This window comes from Chelonoidis abingdonii, chromosome 23 (genome assembly GCF_003597395.2).
Source record: "Chelonoidis abingdonii isolate Lonesome George chromosome 23, CheloAbing_2.0, whole genome shotgun sequence".
In the NCBI taxonomy this organism is placed as follows: Eukaryota; Metazoa; Chordata; order Testudines; family Testudinidae; genus Chelonoidis; species Chelonoidis abingdonii.
The window spans coordinates 14,375,072-14,399,494 of NC_133791.1; the positions used below are offsets into that span (position 1 = coordinate 14,375,072).

General features: G+C 47.9%; 2 protein-coding genes across 2 annotated transcripts; both read left to right on the top strand.

Annotated features, from left to right (window-relative positions):
* Window positions 1-2,241: 2,241 nt before the first annotated feature.
* On the top strand, window positions 2,242-9,868 carry LOC116824357 (chymotrypsin-like elastase family member 2A). Its single transcript, XM_032779568.2, has 8 exons — window positions 2,242-2,284; window positions 2,591-2,679; window positions 4,189-4,286; window positions 5,322-5,450; window positions 8,007-8,143; window positions 8,537-8,682; window positions 8,987-9,139; window positions 9,851-9,868. Exons 1-8 carry the CDS (start codon window positions 2,242-2,244, stop codon window positions 9,866-9,868), a joined length of 813 nt encoding a protein of 270 aa, XP_032635459.1.
* Window positions 9,869-13,146: 3,278 nt separating this feature from the next.
* Window positions 13,147-23,969, top strand: LOC116824369 (chymotrypsin-like elastase family member 2A). Its single transcript, XM_032779584.2, has 8 exons — window positions 13,147-13,189; window positions 13,497-13,585; window positions 15,393-15,490; window positions 16,351-16,479; window positions 19,113-19,249; window positions 20,867-21,012; window positions 21,434-21,586; window positions 22,996-23,969. Exons 1-8 carry the CDS (start codon window positions 13,147-13,149, stop codon window positions 23,011-23,013), a joined length of 813 nt encoding a protein of 270 aa, XP_032635475.2. The 3' UTR covers window positions 23,014-23,969.
* Window positions 23,970-24,423: the final 454 nt, after the last annotated feature.

Consider the following 24,423-nt stretch of genomic DNA (forward strand, 5'->3'; position numbering starts at 1 on the left):
GGTGAGAGGAAGAGAAAAGATGTGGCTCTTACTCTATACAGCGTCTCTTAAGGGTGCCTGGGGCTGGAAGCCAGGCATGTCTGAGTTCTAGGCCATTCACTGTTACCTCACATAAGCCACCTCATCATTCTCTAGGTGAAATGGGGTTAACACCGCCCTCCTTCCCGGGGAGCACAGAGAGGGCTAGCCGGTCAGTGCTTTGAGGATGAGCAGAGAGATTAAGATAGATCAAGAGGCTTCACAGAGCTAGAGCAGAGGGACCCAGCAATGAAGGGGCAGCACCCAATCCATGCACTCCAAACAGCGCCTCCTGGTGACTTTTAGGTTCACTACATGACCTACATTGCAGATGGGCAATACTGTAAAATATTCACATGCACCCTGCTCACCACCAACCCCCTGCTCGCTGTATGTTAGTTGGCCTTCCTAAATTAAAGTGCCTGTGACACTAGGGAATTGCGTACACTGGTTAAAAACAGCCCAATTCCTGTTGCACACACAGAGCTATTTGCCACCTGTCCCCTGCCAGTGTGCTGGGTCTTCCCAGAGCACATGGATTAATGGCTCCAAAGTCCGCAGTGGGTTTTGCCCTGTGTTCAAATATTCCTCTTCTGTGGGTTGATACTGAGACCAAACTCATCTCAAATCTGAGCCATCCTGGGTGCCTTACAGAGCTTTACCGTCAAGGCAAGGAAGAACAGCAAGGTAATGAGCAACAACTGCTGCAGAACCAAAGGTCTCGGGGAAGACGTTCAGGTCGTAGTCTGGAGATGGGGCTGAGGTTAAGTTTAATGGGAGTTGCACTCACATGCTGGAGTAACAGACAGGACTGAAGTAGCTCAGACAATCTACTGCAATAATTTTCTTTACTTGAGCCAGACTGGAAGCCTAAATGTATTGACATCTCCCAAGAGAGAAGGGTTGATCTCTTGATCAGGAGACCCGGTGTCTGTTCCCTGCTCTGCCACTGACTTCCTTGGGCATGTCACAGAGTGTCTCTGTGCCTGGGTTCCCCAGTTTTATAGGGGAAGCAACAGCATATCAATCACATCAGGCTAACACATTACAGAGTGTGAGGTGCTCAGATACTACAGTGACATGGGACGACGAGTAAATAGAAATAGCCTCCAAGAGCCGATCAATTAATGGGCAGGTTCTCCATGCAAATAAAAGTAAGACAGCCACATTATGTATCTAGCACCAACAATAGGCACTATACTGGCATGTCTTCCTGCCCCCTCAAAGGATTGACATGCTTTTTGACCTCCTCTCAAGAACCAGCACCACCAATGTAACAAAAGCAAGTAAATGACAGGGGAACCCAAGGTGTGATTGTAAGATCTAGGCCCATTTACTATCCTAAACCGTCATTACCTGGGAAATGTTTGGACAACAACCAAAGACGGCTTTTTTTTTTTTTGTAAAGAAAAGTTGGTGGGACCCATACACAGCAGCCTGGTGACTTTCCAACAGGAAGCACTTTATCAGGGCAGTGCAAAAGTTCTGACATACAGTGTCTAGATTCCCAATTACTTTGGGGCTTAAGGAGAAGAGGTGTGTGTGGGGGCGGGGCGGGAAACGGTCTTTATATTTTTGGGCTGGGGGGGGCTCTAATTATTGCTCCCAAGAGCCCACTGGTCACCCCATCTCACTCCCTGAAAAAAAAGGTCACTTAGGCAAGGCTCTAACAACATTCTGATGCCCAACCCATCAATGCCTCCCCCACCGACATGCCTTTGCCCCTTTGGCCACATGCCAAAAATGTCTTGCCTCACCCTTGCCCCGCCTCCACAGCTAACCCTCAAACCCAGGCCCTGGCGGCTTTTGCCCTGAGCCGATCCTTCCATTGCAAAACCAGAGGCTCCTAGAGGACCTTGTGGACTAGGAGTTCTACCATGAATTGCTGGAAGGAGATTTACACCTTCAAAATTCAGGCAATTTTCCCTTCCATCCACGTATTTGTGACCAGAACTCAAGGTAGTGGGAGAGCGAACAGCTGCAACAAACAAAATCCAGCTCATGCAGCACTCCCCACACAAGGCAGAGCGGAAGCCTGCATCTCAAGGTCCAGCTTTTTTTTAGCATTTGCACACACGGGAAAATAGCTAATGGGTGCAAAACCTTCCCACTGATGACTGAGCCGGACACCCCCTCCCCTAGGCCGTATCTCCAGAGATAAGCACTTCAGCCATATAAGAGGGCTCAGCAGAGGTGCTGCTTCTGACACAGCTACACGGCGCCATGATTGGTATCCTGTTCGCTACCCTGACGCTGGCCTCTGGGGGTAAGTATCCTGCCTAGACGTAGGTTTTCATCTGTTTTACCAACCACAAATTTCTAGCTTGAGCCTGTGGTCCTGATACTGACCAGCAGCCTGGAGGTGCTCAGATATCAGACTAATGGGCACAATGTAAGGGTCAGAATAGACTATAGCTTAGAAACATCTATATCGATAGAGAGGTTGCCAGATGGGGCCCTGACATTACAGAAGAGCAGTTCAAACACGTGTAACACAAAGATCAGGACAGTTTTGATTGGTGCTTGATCTGTTCTGATTTCTAAAGCGGACCCCATCTTGTGTCCCTCGCAGCCCTCAGTTGTGGGGATCCCGCCTATCCGCCTCTCTTGACCAGAGTGGTTGGAGGAGAAGATGCAAGACCATTCAGCTGGCCCTGGCAGGTTAGTGATTCCGGGTTTCCTTAGCCCAGCCCAGGATACCTTGAGCCACCTTGCCTTCCCATTATGTTGGGCCTTGCTTTGCTCAGCCTAAGCTAACATTGATGGCATTTCCCTGTTTGTCTGTCTGCTATGCAATAACTTTTGAACATGATATCCAATCAATTCCAAACTTCCAGAGAATGTTCTAGGCATCAGTGGTCAGAGCCCTACCGAGTTTAGTGAAAATCAGAAAACGAGAAGGCAGAAAACTGGAGGACACCTGGAGCCCCCTGCATCTGGTTAGCTGAGCTAGCAGCTTTAGCTGGGTCTGTAATAATAGCCATAGATCAAAGAAGTGGTTGACGGCAGCCACTGACCCCATGTAGTGTAACAATACACCCCAGATCTCAGCCCTGCCCATCATCCCATGGAGTGGAAGATTTTGACCGTCTGAAGGACTTTGCTCCTTCATAGAAAGAAAAGAAATAAATTGAAAAATTATACAAGCAGGCTTGTTTACACATGTTCCTGACGTGACGGGGATGGAAGGGCAGCACACAAGTCACATGGGGGTAGAACAGGAAATGCAATTTAAGGACCCCTGGTGCGTGCAGCAAGCTCAGCCTACAAAGGCAACAAAGTGGGAGACCGTGTAGGTGTATCATGGCTGTATTCTGAATGGCACACACTACAAGGACAACTGGCCTTGTGCTTAAAGTGCAGGAAGGGATGTGAGCACTGAGTTCCAGACCCAGCTCTGCCACAAACTCACTGCCGGCCCTTAAGCAAGTCACTTAGCATTCAAGCCAGCTCCCATTGAAATCAGAGAGGGAGGAGGAACTCTGCCTGGCTTCAATGGGTGTAGGAACTGGCTCTCTTTGCACCCAGGGCCATGTGGTGAGCGCTTTGATAAGCTTGTCACTAAACAGTAAACAAAGAGCATGCTGGGAAATGATATTGACATGCTATTTTGGGACACGGTACCTCAGTTTCTGATCTTCCTCCCAAGGGCGTGTGTCAGGATTCATTTGCCAATGCCGGAGCTCCTCCTGCAGCAGGTGCTAAAGACGAGTTACAAATTAATGACGACTGTTAACCGCCCGGCTGTGCAGCGTTACTGTGCTCTTTTAAGGAACTAATGGGGGAGTAAAGTGATTCTCGTCTACAGCTGATAGGTCAGCTAAGTGTCAAAGCATGCTGGGACCCATCAGGATGAAAGCTCCAGAGGAACAAGAGATTGATGTCATTATAGTTTGCTAGGTATGCAGAGCCATGCTCAGCAAGTAACCGAGGTCTTTAAATAAGGACTATTTAACTCCTAGAACATGTTAAAAGTACCACTTATGTAGCTCCGTTTGGCCCATGCTTAGTAAATAGCTTTGGGAAAGCAGCACCAAGATGAAACTTTGGAAAAAAGCCTTTTCACAAGCGAGTGATCTGGAGCCAGAAGACTTGGGTGCTCAGCTTTTCACCTTCCCAACAGAAGGAGAGGTCGATCCGTGAGAAACATTCTTACCGTATTGTTCCTAGGTGTCCCTGCAATACAGTTCCAGTGGTAACTGGTATCACACCTGTGGGGGAACCCTCATTGCACCCAACTGGGTCCTGACAGCTGCTCACTGCATCAGGTACGTTAGCTGCAGCATCCCGGAGAATCATTTCTTTGAAGTCAATGTGCAGAAAGCTGTAAATGCTCTGAGGGCAAGAGAAAGCCAAAGCATATTAATAACAGGCTCTCCCCCACAAAAAAGGTCTAGATCCTGTCTCTGCCAGTGGCCCCTACCTGATGATATACTGGAAGGGGAAAACTTCACTCCTCTTCCCCTGCTTATGCCATGCCCTGCACTGTTGACTTTATTTTTGGATGTATAGCTATGGGTTATTAAATATCCAGCCCTTTTTAAAATCAGCTGGGCTCTCTTTACAAGCACATGTAAAACTGAGTTCCATGGGTTTACTAGCTCACCCACTTGCATGAAGAAATATTCCCTTTGGTTTTAAAATCACCAGCCTTCGATGTTAGTGAGAGCTTCTTGTTCTCAGGGAGTAAGATGGTGTAAAAATGAGGGGAGTGATAAACTTTGACTTTAGCACCTTAAAAGCCTCCGTCAAGGGCAGCTCCCCTACCAGCAGCTCAGAACAGGCCTGTTTCCTGTGCTCACATGCACTGGAGCTGGTTACTACCACTGCAGTTACAGAAAGCATCATCAGAGCAGATTTGAGCTCTCACGGGCTGGCTGTGTGTGAGGTAGAATTGCCAGGGTGCCCAATACTATTACACACACCTATGAACCAGTGGAGATGCTTTTGTAATAGACATTGTCACACTACGGGAGAGGCCTTCTGAATTGCTCAGGTGTGCCAGGAAACGGCAGCCTCATGCTCTGAAGATCAGCTGGGACCCAAGTTTAGCAGGAGTCTTGACAGGAGTCAGAGGACCACATGGAGGTGCAGCCTCTAGTGACTGTAGGCTGCAGCATGCAGTGCTCCATCTTAAGCCAACAAACTGCTGTTAATATAGCTCAATGCATGCGGGCACCTGCAGTTTTCAAAGGGTTCCCATTGGAGACCCCTTGGCCACCCTTCCCAAAGAGGCGTGTGACTGCACAGCAAGCAGGGAGCTACATATCTGAGCAGCTTTCCCTATTCGTTTTCCTCTCCAGCTCTTCTCGGACCTATCAAGTGCTTCTTGGCAAATACAACCTAAAGGCTACTGAAGAAGGATCGGTTACCGTCAGTCCACAAAAAATCATTGTCCATGAAGGCTGGAACTCAAACCGTGTTGCAAACGGGTATGTTGATAGCAGCTGTTTATACAAAGTATTAGAGCTATGGCACCAAATTAATCCCCTCAGTCCAAACAACTCCACACTGGAGGCAGCTCCAAAACTGGAGGCAGTTGTTACAGCATAGGTTCAAACTGATGATTCCAAAATACTGGGAGATTGGCTGTGGGGGGTGAGCAACCCTTCCTCCAGTTCAAACCCTTGTCACATTATGGAGGATGGGCGTGCCTGGCTCAGAGAGCAGACACCCACCACCCCCAAAGGGACAGAGGCCAGTACAGGAGCCACCTCCCCAGTAATGAAGTGATGCCTTCAGCCACCACTTTCTCAGAAACTTTCAGACACATTCACCTGAGATGCTGACCATGTTTGGCTGTTAAAGAGTCCGCAGCAGGTTTCTTAAGAGTACAGGTGAATTAACTCCTGTGTCCCTAGCCAAATTCCAGCTATTGCAATTGAATTCAATTCATTGTCTGCATGGCAGAGCCGTGCACTGCTTAACAGCTGCCTTGCTCAACCCAACAGCTTCTCCTGCATCTTAGCAGAGGGTGAAGAGAGCTCTCACCAGACAGGTGTGTGGAGAGGTTCATTTAATACATATGATTAATGTATGTAAAATCCTTTGAAATCCTCAGATGAAAGGTGCTACTAGAAGCGCAAAGTATTGTTAGTAACTTGGATTGATGCCACGCTGCTGAAGGACTCCTTGGTTCTGCTGAAGTCCTGGTGCATTAGCTCCGCTAATCAGCTCAGTTTCCAACTTTCTGCGTGTTGCATCCCCACGTATGTGGCCAAACCCAGCTTCCCTAGGCAGTAGTACAAGAACTAGGACATAAGAACAGCCATACTAATCGTCCATCTAGTCCAGTATCTTATCTTCGGCCATGCCAGATGCTTCTGGGGGAATGAACAGAACAGGTCAACTATCAAGTGACAGTCAGAGGCTTAGGGACACCCAGAGAACGGGGCTGCATCCCTGACTATCTTGGCTCATAGCCAACGATGGACCTGTCCTCCAGGAACTTATCTAGTTGTTTTGTGTGAAGAAGTACTCCCTTATGCTTGTTTTAAACCTCTTGTCTATTAATGACCCCCGGTTCTTGGGTAATGTGAAGGGTTAAATAACACTTTCTCCACACCAGTCATGATTTCATAGACTATCATATCCCCTCTTAAGCATCTCTTTTCTAAGCTGAGAAGTCCCTGTCTTTTTAATTTCTCCTCACATAGAAGCTGTTCCATACCCCTAATCATTTTTATTGCATGTCTCTGTCTCTTTTCCAATTCTAATATATCTGTTTTGAAATGTGGTGCCAAGAACTGCACGCAGAATTCAAGTGTGAGCATATCATGGATTAATAGATTGGCATTGTGATATAATGATAACTGCCCAGGGCTGAAATGCCTCCATTAGGGGCCTTTACACCAAGCAGTTGAGAAACGTACTACATTATGTTAACTACCAAATGTAGGGCTGAACACCATTAAACAGAGCCAGACTGTGTCCAACTGCAGCCAACACTTTTAGATTCCACTTGTTTATTAGGCCTCAGCCTAGCAGTTACAGTTACAGGCTCAGCAAGGCTTGAGAAATTACTTAAATGCTGCCCCCGTCTGGAGAGGAAAGGCACAGCACACTGCCCTACTGTGAGGGAAGGGTTTTGGCAAACTCTGAGTGGGAAAAAGAAAAACAAATAGCTATCATGGAATCACTGATGCTCTCACACACCAGATGAGCCCTTGTACGTTTGCATGCTGACTCAGCAATAAACTGAAACACAAACCTCACAGGCCTCACACGAGGAAAGGCCTGGTGCTCCAACAGGGCCGGGGGGCATTAAGGCATGTGTCTGAGTTCGAGTAAGGGCAGCACAGACTGGAGGAGGAGGAGTTATGCCTCTTGAACCCTTTTATCCATGGGGGGATTCCAAGACAGAGCCAAAGGTCTCACTCCACCGGCCCCGACAGAACACCTGCCCCAGGCTGAGAAGGAAGCCCCAGGCTGAAAGGCCATCTCCTGGGAGTCTCTGAGTAGAAGAATAAGTCGGTAACAGCATGGGCATCGCTGTAGGGAAATGCCCACCCACCACAAGGAGCTGAATGGAAACGAGTGCTTTAAATCAGGGAATCTGGACAAGTCTGAAGCTCCAGGAGCCCCTCTATATATTCTCCAGAAGCTCTCACAGTCACACACTGTGTTTACCCCAAAGCTTGACAGAGACAGGCCAAGCCTTTCAAACTGAGCCCCGTGTGGGCAGAGGAGCTGCAGATGCTGGGCCTGGATTTTCACATGGGTTTTGGGCCATGGGGAAGGAAAATCAAGGTGCTCCACCAGGACCTATGGGCACCAAGGCACGCGTGTCAGTGTGGTATGGGCAATGCCAAGGGGTGGGATGCCTCTGCCATGGCCTGAGGACATTCCTTCCCCTAAAGGCAGGAGCCCCTCTTTCGAATAGACAAAGACGTCTATAAATGCTGCGTATTAATGGGTCTGTGTTTTCTTCCACTCGCTCACTCTGCACGCTCCCTCCTCCACCCCGGCTTGTGCACACGTGAACACAGCAACGACATCGCTTTGATCAAACTCTCCCAGAGCGTTGCCCTGAGCAATCAAATCCAGCCAGCCTGCCTCCCTCCAGCAAATAGTCTCTTGGCCTCTGGCGTGGTCTGCTATGTAACAGGATGGGGAAGGCTGCAGAGTAAGTGTTAATACAGCTCATTGGGAACACTAAGTCCGTCTGTGTTAACATCTCCTTTGGGATTGACTGGAATAACGTTATTTTTTCCGGTGCCTATTCATTCCTTGGCCTATTTGCTGATGCTACCGCCAGTAAAGTGCTGATATGTAAATGTTAAGGTGCTAGGCCACAAGCTGATTTCCCATGCGATATTGGCACAGAGCCATTGTTAAAATGGATGACGATTATCCATCTAGTTCAGACACTTTTCTGAAGGAGGGATATACTAAGGACTGGATTCTGCAATCCCTCTGTGCTGGGAATCCCTGTTGATTCTTGTACCTGGACATGTTATTTTGCTGTTTCTTGACTGCCAGGAGCTAATGCTACTCACTTGTTTCTGTTCCCTCCCAGCAAACGGCGCTCTCCCAGACATATTGCAGCAAGGGCCATTGGTCGTGGTGGATTACGCCACCTGTTCCCTGCCTTCCTGGTGGGGTAGCACAGTAAAAACCACCATGGTCTGTGCAGGCGGCGATGGGGTGATCTCCAGCTGCAACGTGAGTCCAGAGAACTTGGCAATTATGGACGTGGCTTTAGAGAGTTCTGCATTATGGGAAGGGACGCTGAAGATGGGGCAGGGTACTAGGATCTACCTCTTCTAGATGGGCTTTGAAACATGGCAGCTGGGAGCTATCTCATAAGAGAGAACCTATATTCATTTCATTCACGCTCCTACCTTTCTCCCATGTCCCATCTCCATTATACAAGATCCATGACAGTGACTTCTCTGCTCATGCACTATAGAAAGATGTGGATTTTTCCAAACTGGCGTTCAATGATTGTGCCTCTCCTTCCTTGCAGGGGGATTCTGGTGGCCCACTGAACTGCAGAAGTGCTGATGGTACGTGGGAAGTGCGTGGCATAGTCAGCTTCGGCTCCTCGCTAGGCTGTAATTATTACCGCAAACCCTCCGTCTTCACTCGAGTCTCCGCTTTCAACAGCTGGATCGCTACGGTAAGGGTCTAGTGTCTGCTCCTGAGCGAGAACAAACTCTGCTGTGAACTTCTAAATGGTCATTCAGGGTAAAACAAAACACCCACAAAACAGTTCAAGACCGAGGGTTTGGCTATCTGGATAAATTGGCGAGCAGTAGCTTCCAGTGTGGACACACTTCCCCCAGAATAGCTGGTGCACATCTAAATTCACACCCTTACTTATTCCATAATCACTTCACCCTGTAGACAATCCTTTAACACACCAAAAGAAAATGTTGTCTTGTTTCTAGGGAATTAGTTCCTGCAGTGAAGGTGAAGTGTCTTCCTGTTGAATGTAACTATCCAAATGATTTTATTTCTAACCAAAGTTCAGACTTTTTGGAATAAATCTGTCACACTTTATATTAAGGGTATATTTATAGAGTTTTAATAAATGTTAATTGATGTCCAACAACTTAATTAGCTATCATCTATTACTATGGTAATCAGTAACACATACTGCTCATGGCTATAATGTTATCAAATATTTATTAACTATAAACAAACCCTTAACATAAAGGATGACTCAGAAGCCAAATTACCTCTCTTAAATATTTAGGAAAAGAGAAGGTTGTTGGACTGGTTTACGTATTTAAAGGAACAATTTGTAGAGTTTGGATGACCCTGTTTACAGATTTTCTTAGTTTTCTGGTCTGATCCCTCCCCTCCCTCTTTGCTTTACACACTGTAGGTTATGGCAAACAACTAATCTGAAGAGCCGTGGACAACAGATTAACCCTGTGCTGAGGGAAGGGAAACTCTTTTACTGCTTGAAATAAAGTCGTAATCACGAAATTCCAATCTGATGATGTGCTGAAGGAATCTGTGTATAATAAATAAATATTTGTTTGCAACACACATGGATAGCCTGTGCCTCAGGGAAAGGGAGGGTTTAGGATGGAAGCACATGCCAGTGGTTGCAGGAAGTTATGCAATGGAGCATTTTCTTCCAGTAGATAAAACTATACGTGAATGGAAGTGGAATATGAAGCACAGATCAAGAATTAGCGGTGGTGGAGGCTCACCCAGAGCCATGTCCTATAGTGATTGCAACGAGAAATGTGTGTTGTCACCCTAGTTTCCCACACTCCCTTCTAACCCCACATTCCCATACTAGGTTCCAGCTGCCAACTCCCCCTTCTCCTCACACTTAAGCATGGGGGAACTATAAGAAATAAAAATCCCAAGAACCTGGCAATGCTCTTGATGGAAACCCAAAATACACAGTGCAGGGCTCCCAGCTGTTCCCCATCCAGTGATGTGATGCCGTTACTCGTTGTGTTATGCCTGCCCATTGGAAGTGATCCTGGAGCAGCTGCTGGCTGAAGAACATGCCATAGCGCAGGGAACCACCTGAAAGCCACTTTGAAATGTTAGAGGGGCTTTCAAGGACTGAGGATAATTTCTGATGATACATTTTAACCTTTTTAAGGCGAATGGAGCCCATGGTGCTTATCTCTTCCCAGCAGCCCACAAATCTCATACCAACAGGAGTTCCATGCACACCTGCAGAGGGGAAAGAGAAGCCAGTGTTCATTCTTCTACCACTATAATATTTAACCCACTTGGAAAGAGTTGGTGAAAGGCCATAAATTGACCCTCTCTGCCTTGAGCTTTCAGAGCCGGGAACTACCCAACAGAAACAGCCTGGGCCACCTACATCCCCATTGCTTTTACTTAAATGACCCTAACAAAGAAGCTCTGATGCTCCAGAAAGGAGCAAAACCGATGCCAGACAATTGGTCAATTCAGTCCTGCACACGTGAGCCAGAATCAGGAAGAGCTATGGCCTGGGGAACGTTCTTACTCAAAGCCAGCTGGATGAAAGGTGCCATATTTGTAAGCAGGGTCTGAATGAATGCTCCCTGGCAGCTAGCTTGGAAAGGGAGAGACTTTGGGTGTGTTTATATAAACACAGTTTGCTCCTGCCCTTCTTAGATATTCGGCAGACACAGCAGTATCAAAGTGATCAACTTTGGCTGGTGTTAGGGTACAAAATCACCTTAGTACTGAATGCAGGGGGAGTGAAATATGGTTACCAATGTTGTAATAATTGTAGGACTATAGGGAAGCAGGACTATGCTGAACCTGTCCCAAATGAGGGGGTCACACGCTGTTGAAAGAACCTCGTTAAGCCAGGGGCTCAAATGCCAGAGCCCTGTGAAAGAAAAGCAGAGGAAGGGAGCAAGTGTTCCAGCCAGAGGATTGAACACCTTTTCCAGGGGTTCTTTCTAGATTGGTTTAACCTGTTCTTCCCTACTCTTCAAAGACTAGAGCTAAACAGGTTTTATTAAGAGTGTCTTTGTTATTTTAAATACTCAACCCAGAGCTTAAAATCAGCTGTGATAGGACTGTATTCTGCCCAGAACTGAAAATCACTAAATCACTGACTGGGAGAGGTCACGGCAGAGGGGCGAGGTGGTGAGCAGTGAAGGGAGCATGGTGGCTTTTACCTCCACCACATACTCATGGCAGGAGGAGAATTTGTGCAGGTGCACCTCTGAACTCTAGGTCTGCACTGACCAGGGCCATTGACTGTGAGTGGGGGATTGGCAGGGTGTGGGATGCACACTATAGGGAGTCTGGTGTTGGACTCAACAACCTGGAGCAAAGGAGACTGCCCAGTGTACTCTGGGGAGGGTGTCTTGCTCATGCTTTTATGTTTATGAATACCGCTAGTGTTGCTTTCTCAAATTAATACTAGGTCACTTTTATTAAAGAAACTCTTTCTATCTCAAGCGTCTGAGTGGCAGCCATGTTAGTCTGTATCCACAAAAACAAAGAGGAGTCCAGCGGCACCTTAAAGACTAACAGATTTATTTGGGCATAAGCTTTTGTGGGTAAAAAACCCACTTCTTCAGATGCATGGAGTGAAGAGGAATTGGTTTAGGTTCCCCTTTTGCAAAGCAATGTGGTGTGTGCGTCAACTGGCAAGTGTAAACCAGCGTGCTCACAAAGGTGGGAGACGTGAGCCGGGGAGCGCTTGAGCAACTGGGGTGTCTTTGTGGAGTCAGCAGTGGTCTTGGGGGCCTATGGCAGCTGGACCATGACATCCCAGTCCCATGATGGGGAAACGGACAGAGAGCCTGTGCCAAAGGACCATGCCAGAGAGGCCAAAAAAAAAAGGGACAGTGCTGGAGTCTACTCAGACCAAGGAAAACCTAAACCTCACATGGCCCAGTGTGATGGGACCCATATGCATATGCAGTAGCCTGGTGAGTTTCCAGCAGGAAAAGCTTTACCAGGGTTGTGAAACAGTTCTGACATATGATTTCTAGCTTCCTTATTACTTTGGGGCTTAAGGAGAAGGGGTGTGTGTAGGAGGGGGGGTGGGGAACTGTATTTTGGTCTTTATATTTTTGGGGCTGGGGGCTCTAATTATTGCTTCCAAGGGCTCACTGGTCTCCCCTTCTCATCTCCTGAAAAAAGGCCACATAGGCAAGGGTCTAATAATATTCCGATGCCCGTCCCGTCAATGCCACCCCCCACACGCCCTTGGCCACATGCTCGAATGGCCTGCCTCATCCCTGCCCCAACCTTACCTAACCCTCAAACCGAGGCCCTGGCGGCTTTGCCCTGAGCCCTATCTTTCCATTGCAACACCAGAGGCTCCTGAAGGACCTTGTGGACTAGGAGTTCCCCTATGAATTGCTGGAAGGAGATTTACACCCTCAAAATTCAGGTAATTTTCCCTTCCATTCACATATTTGCGACCAGGACTCAAGGCAGTGGGAGAGCGAACAGCTGCAACAAACAAAATCCAGCTCACACAGCGCTCCCCACACACGGCAGAGCGGAAGCCTGCATCTCAAGGTCCAGCTTTTTTTAGCATTTGCATACACAGGAAAATGTCCTATGGTTGCAAAACCTTCCCACTGGTAACTGAGCCACATGCCCCCTCCCCAGGCCGTATCTCCAGAGATAAGCGCTTCAGCCATATAAGAGGGCTCAGCAAAGGCGCTGCTCCTGACACAGCTACACGGTGCCATGATCGGTATCCTGTTCGCTATCCTGACGCTGGCCTCTGGGGGTAAGCATCTCGCCTAGACGTAGGTTTTCATCTGTTTTACCAATCACAGATTTCTAGCTTGAGCCTGTGGTCCTGACACTGACCAGCAGCCTGGAGGTGCTCAAATATCAGAGTAATGGGCACAATGTAAGGGTCAGAATAGACTATGGCTTAGAAACATCTGTACCGATAGAGAGGTCGCCAGATGGGGCCCTGACATTACGGAAGAGCAGTTCAAACACGTGTAACACAAAGATCAGGACAGTTTTGGTTTGTGGCTTGATCTGTTCTGATTTCTAAAGCAGACTCTATCTTGTGTTCCTTGCAGCCCTCAGTTGTGGGGATCCCGCCTACCCGCCTCTCTTGACCAGAGTGGTTGGAGGAGAAGATGCAAGACCATTCAGCTGGCCCTGGCAGGTTAGTGATTCCTGGCTTTCCTTAGCCCAGCCCAGGATACCATGAACCACGTTGCCTTCCCATTATGTTGGGCCTTGTTTTGCTCAGCCTACACTCACATTGATGGCATTTCCCTGTCTGTTATGCAATAACTTTTGAACATGGTATCCGATAAATTCCAAACTTCCAGGGAATGTTGTAGGCATCAGTGGTCAAAGCCCTACTGAGTTTACCAAAAATTGGAAAATGAAAAGGCAGAAAAGAGGAGGACACCTGGAGTCCCCTGCATCTGGTTAGCTGACCCAGAAGCTTTAACAGGGTCTATAATAATAGCCATAGAGCAAAGAAGCAGTTGATGGCAGCCATTGACCCCGTGTAGTGTAACAATACACCCCAGATTGCAGCCCTGCCCATCATCCCAAGGGAGTGGAAGATTTTTACCCCGAAGGAAAGAAATAATTTAACAAATTATACAAGGGGAATTGTTTACACGTATCCCTGATGTGAGGGGGATGGGAGGGCAGCACACGAGGAGCTTGGAGGATAGAATGGGGAATGCAATTTAAGTACTCCTGGTGCATGAGGTGAGCTCAGCCTACAAAGGCAATGAAGTGATTGACCGTGTACGTGTATTATGGCTGTATCCTGAATGGGACACACTACAAAGACAACTGACCTTGTGCTTAAGGTGCAGGAAGAGATGTGAGAACGGAGTTCTAGACCCAGCTCCACCACTTACTCATTACCTGCCCTTAAGCAAGTCACTTAGCACTCAAGCCAGCTCCCACTGAAATCAGAGAGGGAGGAGGAACTCTGCCTGGCTTCACTGAGTGAGGGAACTGGTTCTCTTTGCACCCAGGGCCACGTGGTGAGTGCTTTGATAAGCTTGTCATTAAATAGCAAATAAAAAACATGATAGGAAATGATACTGACATGCTATTTTGGGATATGGTACCTCAGTTTCTGATCCTCCTCCTAAGGGCGCATGTCGGAATTCATTTGCCAATGCTGGAGCTCCTCGTGCGGCAGGTGCTAAAGATGAGGTACCAATTAATGACGACTGTTAACCGCCCGGCTGTGCAGCGTTACTGTGCTCTTTTAAGGAACTAATGGGGGAGTAAAGTGACTCCCGTCTACAGCTAATAGGTCAGCTAAGTGTCAAAGCATGCTGGGACCCATCAGGATAGAAGCTCCAGAGGAACAAGAGATCGGTGTCATTATATTTTGCTAGGTATGCAGAGCCATGCTCAGCAAGTAACCAGGGTCTCTAAATAGGGACTATTTAACTCCTAGAACACATTGAAAAAGTAGCACCTATGTAGCTCTTCAGCTGTTCAAAGGTTAATAAATGACACCCCTGTAAAGTTGATACAATCCCCATCGCATATCTGGCCAAACGGTGGCAGAAAAGCTAAGCAACCCACCTATGGTCATACAGTGAGTCAAAGGCAAAACAGAAGCGACAACTTGGGAATTCCCGGATCGCTATTTCCCTAGATTCCATTTCCATGATCAGATCACTCGCCCACTAAACGCAGTGAAATATTTAAAAAACAACCCCCCCCAAACCACCTACAGGGACCTATTTCTACACAGAGTGACACAGAAGTGTTTCATGAACCCATTTCTTCTGTAGCAAATACAACCCTCCGTTTGGCCCATGCTTAGTAAATAGCTTTGGGAAAGCAGCACCGAAATGAAACTTTGGTAAAAAGCCTTTTCACAAGCGAGTGATCTGGATCCGGAGCACTTGGGTGCTCAGCTTTTCACCTTCCCAACAGGAGGAGAAGTCGATCCGTGAGCAACATTCTTACCGTATTGTTCCTAGGTGTCTCTGCAATACAGTTCCAGTGGTAACTGGTATCACACCTGTGGGGGAACCCTCATTGCACCCAACTGGGTCCTGACAGCTGCTCACTGCATCAGGTAGGTTAGCTGCAGAATCCCGGAGAATCATTTCTTTGAAGTTAATGTGCAGAAAGCTGTAAATGCTCTGACAGAAAGAGAAAGCTAAAGCATATTAATAACAGGCTCTCCCTCACAAAAAAAGGTCTAGATCCTGTCTCTGGCAGTGGCCCCTAACTGATGATATACTGGAAGGGGAAAACTTCATTCCTCTTCCTCTGCTTATGCCATGCCCTGCACTGTTGGCTTTATTTTTGGATGTATAGCTATGGGTTATTAAATTATCCAGCCCTTTTTAAAATCAGCTGGGCTCTCTTTACAAGCACATGTAGCAGTGAGTTCCATAGGTTCGCTAGCTCACCCACTTCCATGAAGAAATATTCACACATGCACTGGGGCTGGTTACTACCACTCCAGTTACAGGAAGCATCATCAGAGCAGACATGAGCTCCCACAGACTGGCTGTGTGAAGTAGGATTGCCGGAGTGCACGATACTATTACATACACTTATGTATCAGTGGAGATAATAATAGACATTGTCACACTATGGGAGAGGCCTTCCGAATTGCTCAGGTGTGCCAGGAAACAGCAGCCTCATGCTCTGAAGATCAGCTGGGGCCAAAGTTTAGCAGGAATCTTGGCAGGAGCCAGAGGACCACGTGGAGGTGCAGCCTCTAGTGACTGTAGGTTGCAGCATGCAGTGCTCCATCTTAGGCCAACAAATGGCTGTTAATATAGCTCAATGCATGCTGGCACCTGCAGTTGTCAGAGGGTTCCCATTGGAGACCCCTTGGCCACCCTTCCCAAAGAGGCGTGTGACTGCACAGCAAGCAGGGAGCTACATATCTGAGCAGCTTTCCCTGTTCGTTTTCCTCCCCAGCTCTTCTCGGACCTATCAAGTGCTTCTTGGCAAATACAACCTAAAGGCTACTGAAGAAGGATCGGTTGCAGTCAGTCCACAAAAAATCATTGTCCATGAACTCTGGGACTCAAGCCGTCTTGCAGATGGGTAAGTTGATAGCAGCTGTTTATACAAAGTATGAGATATGGCCCCAAACCAAAACCCTCAGTCCAAACACTCCCATGCTGTGGGCTGCTCCAAATCTGGAGTCAGTTGTTACAGCATAGGCTCAAACTGATGATTTCAAAATACTGAGAGATTGGCTGTGGGAGGTGGGCAACCTTTTCCCCATTCAAACTCTTGTCACATTATGGAGGATGGGCATACTTGGCTCAGACAGCAGATGTCCATCACCCCCAAAGGGACAGAGGCCAGTGCAGGAGCAACCTCCCCAATAATGAAGTGATGCCTTCAGCCACCACTATCTCAGAAACTTTCAGACACATTCACCTGAGATGCTGACCACGTGTGGCTGTTAAAGAGTCCACAGCAGGTTTCGTAAGAGTACAGGTGAATTAACCCCAGTGTCCTGGCCAAATTCCAGCTATTGCAACTGAATTCAACTCAGCGGCTCTAAACTGCTGCGTAGCAGAGCTGTGCACTACTTAGCAGCTGCCTTGCTCGACCCAACTGTGTCTCCTGCATCTTAGCAGTGGGTGAAGAGAGCTCTCACCAGACAGGTGTGTGGAGAGGTTCATTTAATACATACATTTAATGTACGTAAAGTCCTTTGAAATCCTCAGATGAAAGTGCTACTAGAAGTGCAAAGTATTATTAGTAACTTGGATTGATGCCACATTGCTGAACGACTCGTTGGTTCTGCTAAAGTCCTAGTCCATTAGCTCTGCTAATCAGCTGAGTTTCCAACTTTCTGTGTGCTGTGTCCCCAAGTATGTGGCCAAGCCCAGCTTCTCAAGGCATTAGTACAAGAACTACGATGTAAGAACAGACATACTGCATCAGACCAATACTCTAGTATTTTGTCTTCCAATACTGGCCAGTGCCAGATGCTTCGGAGGGAATGAACAGAACAGGTCAACCATCAAGTGACAGTCGGAGGCTTAGGGACGCCCACAGCATGGGGCTGCAACCCTGACAATCTTGGCTAACAGCCATCAATGGACCTGTCCTCCAGGAACTTATCTAGTTGTTTTTTTAACCCCATTATAGATCAGATCTTCACAACATCCCCTTACTGTGTTGTGTGAAGAAGTACTTCCTTATGTTTGTTTTAAACCTGTTGCCTATTAATGACCCCTGGTTCTTGGGTTATGTGAAGGAGTAAATAACACTTCCTTATTCACTGTTTCCATACCAGTCATGATTACATAGACCTCTATCATATCCCCTCTTAGTCATCTCTTTTCCAAGCTGAAAAGTCCCTGTCTTTTTAATTTCTCCTCACACAGAAGCTGTTCCATACCCCTGATCATTTTTATTGCCTGTCTCTGTGCCTTTTCCAGTTCTAATATATCTGTTTTGAAATGTGGTGCCAAGAACTGCACGCAGAATTCAAGTGTGAGCATATCATGGATTAATAGATTGGCATTGTGATATAATGATAACTGCACAGGGCTGAAATGCCTCCATTAGGGGCCTTTACACCAAGCAGTTGAGAAACGTACTACATTATGTTAACTACCAAATATAGGGCTGAACACCATTAAACAGAGCCAGACTGTGTCCAACTGCAGCCAACACTTTTAGATTCCACTTGTTTATTAGGCCTCAGCCTAGCAGTTACAGTTACAGGCTCAGCAAGGCTTGAGAAATTACTTAAATGCTGCCCCCGTCTGGAGAGGAAAGGCACAGCACACTGCCCTACTGTGAGGGAAGGGTTTTGGCAAACTCTGAGTGGGAAAAAGAAAAACAAATAGCTATCATGGAATCACTGATGCTCTCACACACCAGATGAGCCCTTGTACGTTTGCATGCTGACTCAGCAATAAACTGAAACACAAACCTCACAGGCCTCACACGAGGAAAGGCCTGGTGCTCCAACAGGGCCGGGGGGCATTAAGGCATGTGTCTGAGTTCGAGTAAGGGCAGCACAGACTGGAGGAGGAGGAGTTATGCCTCTTGAACCCTTTTATCCATGGGGGGATTCCAAGACAGAGCCAAAGGTCTCACTCCACCGGCCCCGACAGAACACCTGCCCCAGGCTGAGAAGGAAGCCCCAGGCTGAAAGGCCATCTCCTGGGAGTCTCTGAGTAGAAGAATAAGTCGGTAACAGCATGGGCATCGCTGTAGGGAAATGCCCACCCACCACAAGGAGCTGAATGGAAACGAGTGCTTTAAATCAGGGAATCTGGACAAGTCTGAAGCTCCAGGAGCCCCTCTATATATTCTCCAGAAGCTCTCACAGTCACACACTGTGTTTACCCCAAAGCTTGACAGAGACAGGCCAAGCCTTTCAAACTGAGCCCCGTGTGGGCAGAGGAGCTGCAGATGCTGGGCCTGGATTTTCACATGGGTTTTGGGCCATGGGGAAGGAAAATCAGGGTGCTCCACCAGGGCCTATGGGCACCAAGGCATGTGTGTCAGTGTGATATGGGCAACGCCAAGGGGTGGGACGCCTCTGCCATGGCCTGAGGACATTCCTTCCCCTAAAGGCAGGAGCCCCTCTTTCGAATAGACAAAGACGTCTATAAATGCTGCGTATTAATGGGTCTGTGTTTTCTTCCACTCGCTCACTCTGCACGCTCCCTCCTCCACCCCGGCTTGTGCACACGTGAACACAGCAACGACATCGCTTTGATCAAACTCTCCCAGAGCGTTGCCCTGAGCAATCAAATCCAGCCAGCCTGCCTCCCTCCAGCAAATAGTCTCTTGGCCTCTGGCGTGGTCTGCTATGTAACAGGATGGGGAAGGCTGCAGAGTAAGTGCTAATACAGCTCAGTGGGAACACTAAGGGCTTGGCTACACTCGTGAGTTACAGTGCAATAAAGGAGCCCCGGGCGCACTAGCTCACTCCCCCATCCACACTGGCAAGGCACATAGAGCGCCCTGACTCTGCAGCTACAGCGCTCCTGGTACTCCACCTCGGAGAGTGAAATAACATTTGCTGCGTCCCCGCTGGAGCGCTGCGGCACCAGTGTGAATGGGGTGTTGCATTACTGAGCTCTGATCAGCCTCCGGAAACATCCCATAATCCCTTTAAGTCAAGTGGCCACTCTTGTCATTGTTTTTGAATTGCTGCAGGAATGCGGATATGTCCTTTGAAAGCTCCATTTCCGACAGCCAGCTGCATATCTGCTCCGTGACAAAGCAACCATTATTGTGGAATGCTATGTGTGAGAGAGGGAGGAGGAGGGTGAGAGGGGGAGGTCTGCTGCTATCTGAATTTACAAGACAGAATGCTGACATACTCTCAGCCCCCCAAAAGCCCACTCTCTCTCCCTCCACATACACACAACACACTCCCTGTCATACTCCACCCCACCCTACGCCCCTTTGAAAAGCACATTGCAGTCACTTCCATGTTTGGATAGCTACCCATAAATTCACCACTCCCAATGCTGCTGCAAGTGCATTAAATGGGGCCACACCAGCGCGCTTGCAGATGTCAGTGTGGACAGACTGCAGCGCTTTCCCTACTGCGCTCTGCGAAGGCTGGTTTAACTCACAGAGCTCTACATCTGCAAGTGTAGCCATGCCCAAAATCTGTCTGTGTTAATGTCTCCTTTGGGAGTGACTGGAATAAGGTTATTTTTTCCAGTGCCCCTTAGCCCTCAATTCAAAGAGAGATCTGACCAAGTCTTGGCTCCACTCCTGCAGCAGAGATGTTCTTGCATTTTCCTTGCAAAATATTTAGCTTTTGTTAGGACTCAAGCTGAGTCCTCGAGATGCAATTGTAACCCAAATCAGAGCGGTCTGAAGGCTGCTAGGGCTGTTAGTGCTCATGGAAGAGTTGAAAAGCCATTTTAAAGAAGAGAATGTTAGTGACGGACAGCCAGCCTGGAACAGGGAAGTCCCCATGCAGAGAACGGGTACAATGCAGGCAACAGCCTTGTGCTCCAATCCTGACCAGGATGCATCACCTAGAAAAGTGAGAGCACAGAACAGCAATCGTGGCCTATTCATTCCTTGACCTGTTTGCTGATGCTACTGCCAGTAAGAGCAGCAGAGAATCCTGTGGCACCTTATAGATTAACAGACGTTTTGGAGCATGCTACAGGATTCTCTGCTGCTTTTACAGATTCAGACTAACACGGCTACCCCTCTGATACTTACTGCCAGTAAGGTGCTGGTATGTGATAAAGTGGTAGGCCACCAGGTGATTTCCCATGTGATATTGACAGAGAGCCATTGTTAAAATGGATGACAATTGTCCATCTAGTTCAGACCCTTTTCTGAAGGAGGGCTGCATTAACACTGGATTCTACAACCCCTCTGTGCTTGGAATCCCTGTTGACTCTTGTACCTGGACATGTTATTTTGCTGTTTCTTGACTGCCAGGAGCTAATGCTACTCACTTGTTTCTGTTCCCTCCCAGCAAACGGCGCTCTCCCAAATATATTGCAGCAAGGGCCATTGGTCGTGGTGGATTACGCCACCTGTTCCCTGCCTTCCTGGTGGGGTAGCACAGTAAAAACCACCATGGTCTGTGCAGGCGGCGATGGGGTGATCTCCAGCTGCAACGTGAGTCCAGAGAACTTGGCAATTATGGACGTGGCTTTAGAGAGTTCTGCATTATGGGAAGGGACGCTGAAGATGGGGCAGGGTACTAGGATCTACCCCTTCTAGATGGCCTTTGAAACCCCTTCGTAGAGGTTTATAGCAAATTAACACGTTGAAGGAGTATTTAATAAACCCTGCAAGAGGGATCCACCCCAAACCTCTGGATCCAAAGTTTCCCTACATGTTGGACCTGAATATGGCAGCTGGGAGCCATCTCATGAGATGGAACCTATATTCATTTCATTCACGCTCCTACCTTTCTCCCACGTCCCATCTCCAGTTATACAAGACCTATGACAGTGACTTCTCTGCTCATGCACTATAGAAAGATGTGGATTTTTCCAAACTGGCGTTCAATGACTGTACCTCTCCTTCCTTGCAGGGGGACTCCGGTGGCCCACTGAACTGCAGAAGTGCTGATGGCACGTGGGAAGTGCGTGGCATAGTCAGCTTCGGCTCCTCGCTAGGCTGTAATTATTACCGCAAACCTTCCGTCTTCACTCGAGTCTCCGCTTTCAACAGCTGGATCGCTACGGTAAGGGTCTAGTGTCTGCTCCTGAGCAAGAACAAACTCTGCTATGAACTTCTAAATGGTCATTCAGGGTAAAACAAAACACCCACAAAACAGTTCAAGACCGAGGGTTTGGCTATCTGCATAAATTGGCCAGCAGTAGCTTCCCATGTGGACACACTTCCCGTAGAATACAGGTCTGTCCCAACTTACGCGCATTTAACATGCACGATTTCAACTTTACGCGTACGGCCAGGGGGGCGTGGCCTCAAGCTTTAAAGGTCCTGGGGCACCAGCTGTGGCTGGGAGTCCCAAGGCCTTTAAATCACCCAGGGGGCTCGAGGCTGCAGAAGTGGCTGGGAGCCCCCGGGGCAAACTAAAGGGCCTGAGGATCCAGGCGCCATGGAGCTCCAGGCCCTTTAAATGCTGGCCCCAGCCTGGCTGCCAAAGCTGTGGGCGGGATTTAAAGGGCTCCTCCAGGCTCCCCACTGCAGTGGGGAGCTCAGAGGAGCCCTTTAAATGCCAGCCCCAGCCCGGCTGCCAGAGCTGCAGGCCGGGGCCAGGATTTAAAGGGCTCCTCCAGGCTTCCCACCGCAGTGGGGAGCTTGGAGGAGCCCTTTAAATGCTGGCCCCAGCCCGGCTGCCAAAGCTGTGGGCGGGATTTAAAGGGCTCCTCTGGGCTCCCCACCGCGGCGGGAAGCCCAGTAGGGCCCATTAAATCCCATCCGCAGCTCCGGCGGCTGGGGCGGGGCAGCATTTAAAGGGCTCCTCCAGGCTGCAGGCAGGATTTAAAGGGCTTGGGGATATAATTTTGAGTATATACGGTTTTCGCTTTACGCGATAACCGCGGAACGGAACCCCTGTGTAAGATAAGACTTACCTGTAGCTGGTGCACATCTAAATTCACCCTGTAACTTATTCCGTAATAACTTTACCGCATCGACAATCCCTTAACACACCAAAAGAGAATACTGTCTTGTTTCTAGGGAATTAGTTCCAGCAACGAAGGTGAAGTGTCTTCCTGTTGAAGGAAACTAGCCAAATGGATCTTCATTTCTAACCAAAGTTCAGATGTTTTGGAATAAATCTGTCACACTTTATATTAAGGGTATATTTATAGAGTTTTAATAAATGTTAATTGATGTCCAACAACTTAATTAGCTATCATCTATTAGTATGGTAATCAGCAACACATATGGCTCATGGCTATAATGTTCTTATCAAATATTTATTAACTATAAATGAACCCTTAACATAAAGGATGACTCAGAAGCCAAATCACCTCTCTTAAATACTTAGGAAGAGAGAGGATTGTAGGACTGGTTTATGTATTTAAAGGAAAAATATGTAGAGTCTGGATGACCCTTTTTACAGATTTTCTTAGTTTTCTGGTCCGATTCACCACCACCACTTTTGTTTTATGCTTTCTGCAGGTTATGGCAAACAACTAATCTGAAGAGCCGTGGACAACAGACTAACCTTGTGCTGGGGGAAGGGAAGCTCTTTTGCTGCTTGAAATAAAGTCGTAACCACGAAATTCCAATCGGATGTGGAGCTGAAGGAATCTGTGCATAATAAATAACCAGCATTTGTTTGCAACATACATGTATAGCCTGTGCTGCGGGGAAATGGAGGGTTTAGGATGGAAGCACATGACAACAGTTGCAGGAAGTGATGCAATGGACATTTTCTTCCATTAGATAAAACCCAACGTGAATGGAAGTGGAATATGAAGCACAACACAAGAAGGGGGGGGGGGGGAGCTCACTCAGAGCCATCTTCCACAGTGGTTGACACGAGAAATGGGTGTTGTCACCCCAGTGTCCCCACACTCCCTTCTAACCCCACATTCCCATACTAGGCTCCAGCTGCCAACTCTCCCTTTGCCCCACACCTGAACATGGGGGAATTATAAGAACTATAAATCCCAAGAAGTGATCCTGGAGCAGCTGCTGGCTGAAGAACATGCCATAGCGCAGGGAACCACCTGAAAGCCACTTTGAAATATCAAGGGGGCTTTCAAAGACTGAGGATAATTTCTGATGATACATTTTAACCTTTCTAAGGAGAATGGAGCCCATGGTGCTTATCTCTTCCCAGCAGCCCATAAATCTCATACCAACAGGAGTTCCATGCACACCTGCAGAGGGGAAAGAGAAACCAGTGTTCATTTTTCTACCACTATAATATTTAACCCACTTGGAAAGAGTTAGTGAAAGGCCATAAATTGACCTTCTCTGCCTTGAGCTTTCAGAGCCGGGAACTACCCAACAGAAACAGCCTGGAAGGACTGAGGGCCACCTACATCCCCAATGCTTTTACTTAAATGACCCTAACAAAGCTCTGATGCTCCAGAAAGGAGCAAAACCGATGCCAGACAATTGGTCAGTTCAGTCCTGCACATGTGAGCAAGATGAGCTATGGCCTGGGGAACGTTCCGACTCAAAGCCAGCTGGCTAAGGGAAGCTGCTATGGCCTGGGGAACGTTCCAACTCAAAGCCAGCTGGCTAAGGGAAGCTGCAAGGATGTCAAGGGAGAGGGCAAAGGACAGTAAGGGCTCACAGTAGCAGTAACTTACGTGTCTTTTGAGAGAGCACATTCCAGCACAACGAAGGGAATGTACAATAGTGAACCGCAGGGCTCCAGATTCTCCCCTTTCTTGCACAGACTCCCTCACCTATCCTAGCCCTGCCATATCGCTTGTCCAGAAGGAGCATGTTGCTTAGCTGCAGCTTTGACACATGACAGGGCCCCCAGCTCCATTTCCCACAGATAAGTCTTCTGCTTCTCTCTCCCTGGAGGACCATTAAGAGTGCAGGTGCCAGGCACCTGATACTGTTTCTACAGTAAAGCCAATCAGA